The sequence below is a fragment of the Boleophthalmus pectinirostris genome, unplaced genomic scaffold (genome assembly GCF_026225935.1).
Source record: "Boleophthalmus pectinirostris isolate CB_2022bp ecotype Guang Dong unplaced genomic scaffold, ASM2622593v1 HiC_scaffold_10, whole genome shotgun sequence".
NCBI classification, from domain to species: Eukaryota; Metazoa; Chordata; class Actinopteri; order Gobiiformes; family Gobiidae; genus Boleophthalmus; species Boleophthalmus pectinirostris.
In genome coordinates, this window is record NW_026570971.1 from 30,916,488 (window position 1) to 30,925,563 (window position 9,076).

General features: G+C 37.9%; 1 protein-coding gene across 2 annotated transcripts in view; it reads right to left on the bottom strand.

Annotated features, from left to right (window-relative positions):
* The window catches only part of gphna (gephyrin a), a 30,270-nt gene extending 22,110 nt beyond the window's left edge, over nucleotides 1-8,160 (bottom strand). For both annotated transcript variants that reach the window (XM_020928877.2, XM_055159713.1), the window contains exons 1-5: nucleotides 7,896-8,160; nucleotides 3,811-3,889; nucleotides 3,665-3,722; nucleotides 2,202-2,294; nucleotides 37-131 (exon numbers count right to left, since the gene is read on the bottom strand). In XM_020928877.2, the coding sequence (XP_020784536.2) occupies nucleotides 37-131; nucleotides 2,202-2,294; nucleotides 3,665-3,722; nucleotides 3,811-3,889; nucleotides 7,896-8,031 (461 nt within the window). In that variant the 5' untranslated portion in view covers nucleotides 8,032-8,160. The remainder of the gene's footprint in view (nucleotides 1-36; nucleotides 132-2,201; nucleotides 2,295-3,664; nucleotides 3,723-3,810; nucleotides 3,890-7,895) is intronic.
* Nucleotides 8,161-9,076: the final 916 nt, after the last annotated feature.

Genomic DNA, 9,076 nt, shown 5'->3' on the forward strand with positions numbered 1-9,076 from the left:
TATTTTGCTTAAGAATTTGAGATAGTACATTTTTACCTGGATAGCATGCCCAGAGGTGTAACATTGAGAGATCCCATTAACATAGCCAGAGCCATTCCTGGAGCCTCTCTCTCTATCACCTCTCTGGTCGCCTGAAGAAAACACAGGGGCATTCATTTTAATTTGTTTAAAGGTCCACTGTGTAGCTTTTCTGGTGTAGGGACCATCACTTGACTGATATTACCGTTTTGCAATTTAATGGTCAAAATCTATGGAGAAGCTAGCCTGCACATAATAAGAATTCATGTTTTGTAAGATATTGTTAAGCTATAAAACACCTGCAATTGAACAACTGCAAGGGAGATATGTTTAATGCCCTACTGTGGAACATTCCAGGCAAAGAAATAACATCTTCATGGAGACAAGCAAGTAGCAGGCCCTCCACCTTAGAAGTTACATAGTGCAACTTTAACAGGGAAGTAGTTGACTAAAGAAATTCTTGGTCGATTTAAGACATGTCCTGCTGATCATTTAGTAATAGACTAAAAACGGGGTGTGACAAAAGCTCTCAAAATGATTACAGTACATATCTTTGTGTATCAGACCCAAACTGCACTCACAAGACTACACCTGCAGGGGGAGTTCATGCATAAACAGCTATTTCTATACAAAAAAGTACAAGGAAGCTGTTTGTATTTATATAAAGACAGAGGAAACTTGTGATTAGCTGCATATTATAAATACAAAAAATACCAAATCTTCAGCTCACTCACTCATTCTCCTCTCTTTTCAGTTCTTGTCCCATATAAAACTGTATAATCTAAATAAAATGATTAGTCGACAAATGCAAAATTTGGTCGAATGACAGATCAACTGATTGACTAAAACACTAAAGGCCAACAGCTCTAATGTTTAATGTTTTTTTCAGTCCTCCCTATTTATGTACTATTAATAGATCAGAGAAGTCATGTTTAAAGGAAGAGGTACTGCAAGATTATATACAATTAAAGTATTATTATAGTAATAACTTTTATTAAATCAAACTATTTAAAAAGGCTGCACAAAGAGTGAATCAAAAATGGAAAGTACATAAAGATTACATAAGGGCAATCTTCCAAACAAGGGTGGCCTATATAATGGGAAATTTCTGTACTTAATTTTACATAAAACACTAACCGTATTTTTCGGACTATGGGTGTTTCCTGCGACTTATTCTCCTGGTGCAACTTATACATTAAAATTTTCACACTGTGAGCCGCGAGAGGGCGCTCTAGGCTTGTGTGTCAGTATCTGCTACTACTGTACCACTGTCACTTGGCGCCCTACTGCGCATGTCTCCTGCCGCTATCCTGCTGCAAGTAGTGAAATATGCAGCCGAAAACGGTAATTGAGCAGCAGTAAAAAAAGTTTGGAGTGAGCGAGAAACTTGTGAGGGACTGGCGGAAAGTGGGGATGGAGAACACAACTTCACAGCAACTGGGAGGGTGCACCATGTAACTTTCCTGGAAGTCATTGAATGGATCGACAAAGCCTGGACTTCAATGACAACCGAAATCATCCCGTCCCCTAAAATGTGCGACTTGTAGTCCCATGCGACATAGATATGTTTTTTTCTTCTTCATTACGTATTTTTTGGCTGGTGTGAGTTATACTCCAGAGCAACTTATAGTCCGAAAAATATGGTACATTTCAAACATGAGCTTTACAGTGACACTTTAGCACATGGATTGCCCAAATGTTAACCAAATAATGTAATTGGTTATCAAAATACATAATTTTTTAAAGGTGCACTATGAAACTTTTCTGTGTGGGGTTTGCTACCAGTTCATCTCTAGGAAATTATATTTTTGGTCTGAAATGTTCCATATGTCTTACTTACTTACTTCTATTCATTCAGTTACAGAATTACATCAATTTTTATTGTACGCAGGGGCCACTTCTCCACAGATCTGACCTATAACTTGGCCTGATGGTTGTCTCCATGGAGATACATAAGTGAAATGCCAGTCGGTATACATTTTTGCTCTTTGTTATTATATTTATTGAGATGAGTGAGCTACTGTGTTCAAATCATTCCCCTTATGGATCAAATTAAGTTGGTCTAAGTCTGAAGCAATAACTTCTCCATGGAGACAAACAGGTGATGGGCACTCCACCAGAAAAGTTACACATTGTACCTTTAAGTGTATATATTAAAACCCAAACATCCCAGCAGTTTTTACCTCGGGAGTGACATCTTTTGGTGCGAAGCCGGTTCCTCCAGTCGTGAGAATAAGATTCAGCTCATGTTCATCGCACCACTCCAGCAAAGTGTCCTGAAATAAAAAAACAACAAAAATTAACCATCACGCCAATACAGGAGCCTCAATTTCACTCATTTCCTTATTTCCAGTGTTTCTCACTTATATAATATTGAATCAGATTCTTTTTAACACACGAGGAATATCTGTACCTGATAATCCCTGTTTAAATCTAGGCTCAAAATGTATCTTTTCAGACTGGCCTTTAACACTCACTAATGCAGTGACACTTTTATTTCATTGTTTAATGTTTTTGCATGTTTTTATATTGTGTTCACTTCAATATTTAAAGGTGCACTGTGTAACTTTTCAGGTAGAGGGCCCACCAGTTACTTGTCTCCATGGAAATGTTATTGCTTTACCCCAATATTCTAAAGTATTGAATTAAACTTTTCAATCTCCATAGAAACAAGCAGGAGACACCATCAGGTCAAATTACAGGTGAGATCTGTGAAAAGGTGACCGTGCTCACAGTAAGAACACATGTTTTTAAAGGTATTTTTGAACAATAAAAGTAAACATAATTGAATAAATGCATATTTAATACCATATTGTGGAACATTATAGGCAAAGCAACAGCAAGCATCTCAATGATAGTGGACCCCAAACTTGAAAAGTTGCACAGTGCACCTTTAAGCACTTTGGTCACCTTGAGTGTTGGAAAGGGCTCTATAAATAATTGATTGACAATTAATTGACAGATTTATCTTATTATTTTTTATTCCATTAGAATTTTTACAGTTTGTCCATTACACTATGGAACTAAATGAATATACTGCTCAAACCAGAACATGGAATAAAAAAATAACCCTTTTGCTATGGCCCCAATCTGGATAATTGAGGGATTACACAGAAAACAGAGATCACAAGCAAAACTACAGAGCTACTGGTTTAAACGTACATTGTGCAACTTTTCCGGATGGAGGTACGACACCTGCTTGTCTCCATAGAGATGTTATCACTTTCATATAACATTAAACATATCTATCTAGCATGTATTCATTATGGGTGTTTCTACTGCTCAAAATGACAATAATTCTCTGTGAATTTATGTGACCTGTAATGTAGCCTATAGTTGTCTCCCTTGAGAGAAATAGGTTTAATCTCCACTGTGCAACATTCTAGACTAAGCAATAACATCTCCAAGGAGATAAGCAGGTGACAGACCCTTCACCAGAAAAGTTGTGCAATGTACCTTAAAATAACTGCAAGATACAATTACAGACAAGATGTTTAGTTCTCTGTAGAGGACATTATATCTCCTTTTATTGCTGACTTTGCAGATTTCTGAGTATTGTGATTTTAATTCAGTTTTAATTAATCGTTCATGTCTAATTTTAACTGTAAGCATAGTGCAGGTAGTTACCCAGGATCAAACGTCTTACCTTTATTTCATCGATCTCATCGGGGACAATTTTGTAGGCGGCTATGACTCCCCCGAGCCTGCAGAGGGAGGCATACAGGGATACAGTTATTAAAGATAATATTAAATGCTGAATCTGCAGATGTTTGATCGGTGTTTTGGACTCACAGAGAGGGATCATGGACCAGATCCTTCAAATTCACTCCACTTCTGTCTTCGGCCAAGTTCTTAAAGCAGCTGTCACTCACTTCAGACAAGAAAGACACGCAATTAGGAATGGGCTCATATGACGTTCTAACATTTTGAAGAACATAGTGTGAAAGAGAGAAGAAGGACAGGTCAGAAATCTATGGTGGAATTTGTTGTGTAACCGTCAGATTGCAGATTTGTTGACCTGGTTTTTGGTTCATATCTCTGTAATTAGTGGGCCTATCCTCATGAAACAAAAACTGGCACAAAGTTCAGTGTCGTCTCTGTCAGTATAAATAACTGCTTGAATTTATTGTGAATTTTATTTTTTTACACAATAGCCTCAGAGTGGAGTCATTATTCAACTCTAAAGGTGTGATCAGTTGAGACGTTTAAGTATTTGCCGATTCCGATATCAACTGATAGCAGGGCAGAGACTGAAAAGAGAATTTTTTATTTTCTTTCAACACAAACAGTGTATGGCAAAAAGTGCTTTATAACTGTTATTTATCTTATAAAGTAACTGCAGAACAACTGAAAACAAAAAACTGCTCAATATTAAGAGATAGGCCAACAGTAAATTGTCTTATTACACCAATTAATAGACCAAAATGCGAGAGTGGCTGAAATAGAGGTTGAAATATGGTGACTAAAGGCTTCTAAATGTTTTAAAGATTGTATAGTCCAGCTAATTATTATGGTTATCAAAGTACAATTACAGTTATTTTAATAGTTGAGTAGTCATGATTATTTTGATTAATAGCTGCAGCTCTACTGTCAAATGCAAATGTCTTGGCCTGGTGTGTGGTTAATATAGCTTCTGAGCCCATTATGAAAGAAACAATAGAACAATGTGTGACCTCTTCTTTGTATCCATCATAAAATTCTTTCACCATATTAATGGAAATTGACAGAATTATTGAATTATACGTGTGTGAATCTGATTGTTGTTGTCATGTGATAGTACACTGAGCCACAAGACTAATATAATGTAATTGTGGACGAAGTCTGAAACAGAAATCACGTCTGTAGATTTTGGTTTGGGGATTTCTCATAAAAATAGTGAAATTACATAAGCGAAATCCCTTTCCGTCCAGCTGATTTTATAAATGGATGGATAATGGAATTCAAGAACATAACAACGTACGACCCTTATGGTCAACTCCTGTGCATTATGAAACATTATTGCATTTTGTTATTAAGTGTGGCAGATCAGATTTAAAATGCAACTTCTATTTTGGCCATAGTAAAGTGAAGATTAAAAGGCCATTTAAGGTCAGCCAAGAACTGAAAAGAGAGAGGCATCCTTTATGTTAATTCCCGTCTTGAATATTGTCATCACGATGCACGGTAGTACAGAAAAATATGCATTAAAAGTGCACTATGTCACTTTTTGGTTGGGGGGCCATCACATACTTGTTTCTATGGAAATGTAATTGTTCTGCCTGGAATGTTCCACAGTATCACATTAAACAGCTCTACTTTAAATTTATTCAGTTACATGTGGTTTTATAGCTCAAAAATTCAGAGAAAAACAGGCTTTTTCGCTGTGTGCAGGGTTGCCTCTCCACAGTTCTGACCTGTAACTTGGTTTGGTTTGGTCTCCATAAAGATAGAAACGTTTAATGCTATACTGTGAAACATTTCAGACAAAGCAACAACATCTCCATGGAGAAAATAATATGACAGATCCTCCACCAGAAAAGTTACACAATGCACCTTCAATGTGTGTCTGCTCAAATGCATTTCATAATAAACAGGTTTGTAGAGCTTTTATTCATCTATATATCCAGTCATATTCAATTATTTACTGGAATTTCCTCATTGTGGAACAAATACAGGTTCTCTTATCTTATAAAAAAGGCAGGTTTAAGAATTTGAGTAATTGTTTTGGGTTGATTTGGTTAAGCTACAGTGAACACTACACAGAAAAACTCTTAACCAGCTGAGCCTCTGACCTTTGCGCTGTGAGGCAATGTGTCCAGCAAGTTAATACATACTAAACTGTATACTCTATTTACATAGTTTTAGGTCAAAGTAAGTGATAATGTTAAGTCTTTCTTGAATATTAAAATTTGAGAGAAAAAGATGTGAGTGTTTTTTGATTCATTTATTTGACATTTGTTGATACTACACATTTCCTGGATGACACAGAGATCACTAGCCCACTGTGGGTGATGTGATTTGGCACCACTCCAATCCAAAAATAGAAATAACATTTAAATATGCAATTTAATAAACATACGGCTAGTACTTGTAACAATCAAAGCCACAGATGCGATTAAAATACGGATGGACTGTTATGCATCTGGATTCAGAATAGTGAAAAATGTGAACCGTTGCCATAGCAATTGACAAATGAAAGAAAGTGATGCAAATTTTGAGACATCCAGGAATAAAATATTATGAGTTAAATGAAAACACTTGGACTTTTTACAGCCAATGTTTCTTTACCAACCAGATATATCAGGCATTATATCTCAAATCAGTATATCTTTGTAATTATTTTTTGTACTTTAATTTTTAAACTTTTTTTTAATTCATTATATATTCTGAATTGTGAAAAGTCCTCAAGATGTCACCTATGACCTATCACGAATAGCAGCACTTCTCAAACTTTTAGGCTCCAGTCTAAGCAGGACTAGGATAAGACTAGAACGGGACTAAATCCAGGTCTAAAAAGAGGACTAATATTAACACAGACCTGAAAAAACAGATCTTAACCAGGACAAACACACCAGAAAGAACAAAAGTGGTATTCTAATTCTGTTTATTCACAATCCGCCCTTGAATCAGAAGTGACATTACACTGACATACACCGTTAAATCCTCTGTATTTTTTTGCACAAATGCAGAATTCCTATTAATAAGCCTTTTTAATCAGATTCTGCAGTGCCTATGCAACAGCAGGCCCCAACTGTATCCTTTGAATCACGCATCGTTGCCAGTACCACAGATATAACGCATTTTTACGCATATTCACGGGTCGTAAACGGGTGAAAACGTGCGTTGACATGTGACAGGAGGTTGTAGGTCTCCATGGACAGCAGGGTTAGCCGATGTTAGCCCCAAATGCTAGCTGAGATATACTATGAACCACCATGGACTTGTCATTTAGCTGTTTGGCATTATCCTCACGTATCCCTAGCTGTGGTTAGGAGTCAGCGGGCTAGCGTTGCTTGTCACTCGGCTCTGCTGCTGCTGCTCCCCCGTCCCCCCTCTATCCACTGCACGACTAGGATGCAAACAGCAGCCCCACAAATTAGTAAGGCTGCTCAAACAACCCGAACGCATACGCCACGACGCAGCGCTGTGCCAACCTTATTACGCGCAATAACTAAAGAATTGCGCTATTAACATATGCCACTTAAAAACCACACATGTACCGCTTGGGTGCAGTGGATTCCCTTTGAAAGGGGGGAGAAAATGGTTGCTAACAGACTGGAGGCGACCTCAATATAGTGTCCACTATTTCGGATCTGCAAAGGGATCATGAATAATGCAGGCTTGGTAATGGTACATAGCAAGAAAATAGGTATAACGCTCCGTGTGGTCAACCTAAAAGCAAATCACGATTTAGTTTCGGAAATCACGGCCTTAAATTTCAAAATAAAACATAGATTTTGGTTAAACACTCAACCCACCTCCAGATGTGAGCTTGCTAATTTTGAAAAGACGTGAATATATCCTGTATCGCTTATAATTCACTGGTTAAACCACTATTTCTGTCATGTAGCAATCAAATAACGCATAAATCGTGATAGTTGTCATGCATTGGTACATAAAAGGTACACATTCTGCAGCCATGTCTTTTTTGGGCCGCAATTAGGCCGTTTAGGGGCAAAAATCCACATCTGTGCCACCTGTGTAAAGCATCCAGCTAACACCGACGAATGACAGCCAATGGTACCGGTTAGCATCGTGTGGCTAACCGAGGCTAGCTCTGCAGCGAACCCAGCTCGTCTTCTGACAGCGTACGTGCACGGCAATCCGACCACAAAAACGGCGACAAAATGCATACATGGCGTTATTAGTACTGTATTTCAATGTTGTGTGTCGCTTACCTGTCAGGATTCCCACACGGGTCTGATGGTCGTGGTTTGTGAGCACCATTCCGTCTGACGCCATGTTTACTCCCTCGGTCTGTACGTCAGGGCTACTGCACCTCTGGAGCGAGCCTGCGTGCGAGTGTGTGCGCATCCCGTGTCCTTTTTCAGTGGGAATGTCCTCCGATTAATGTTTTAGACTGCCCCCGAAAATAAATATAGGCTACCTGTGCGGAGAGGCGAGACTAGAGAGCCGCGCGTAAAGAGGCAAAGTGAGGCAAGGGCACCCAGACCAGTAGGCTACGGGATCTCAAGGAGCGTGTGTGCATCCCGTGTCCTTTTTCAGTGGGAATGTCCTCCGATTAATGCTTAGACTGCCCCCAAAAATATACAGGCTACCTGTGGAGAGGCGAGACCAGAGAGTCGTGCGTAAAGATGCGCCAAACAGAGGCAAGGGCACACGGTAGGCTACAGGTTTCCAAGTAGGTTTCTTCCAATTCATTTGTACAGGTAGGATGCTTACAACAATTTAGAGAATATGTGACTGAGGGACTCCCCAAAGTCAAATTTTCTCAAAATTTAAAAACCTTCTGGGCATAAAATTGTTTGCCTGGTATTATTTGGTGAAGTGTTAAAAAAAAAAAACACCTTATAAAAGATAGAGACATAAACTGGTATTTGGTCATTTATTTATTTTATTTAAGTGTTTGGAGCCTTTCCAACAGATCTATAGTGACTTTGCATAGTATTTTCTCCCCTTTAGTAAACTGCCTGGAAAATTTATATTGATTTATATAATACATGTATATAATAACACACTAGATAGTTACTTAAAGGTGCACTGCACAACTTTTCCACTACCTTCTTGTCTCCTTGTTAATGCTTTGTCTGGAATGTTCCATAGTATGACATTAAACATATACATATATACAATTTATTCATTATGAGTGTTTCTATTGTTCAAAAATGCATTAATTCCTTCTGTGAATAGGGGTGACTCTCCACAGATCTGAATTGTAATGTAATGTAGTTCTGTAACCTGATGTCTCCCTTGTGATAGATTCTATACTGTGGAGCATTCTAGACAAAGCAATAACTTTTTCATAGAGACAAGCAGGTTATGCTAGAAATGTTACACACTGCACATTTAAGTTATACTTATGTTATTTCAATAAAATACAACAGAATATCTCAAAATG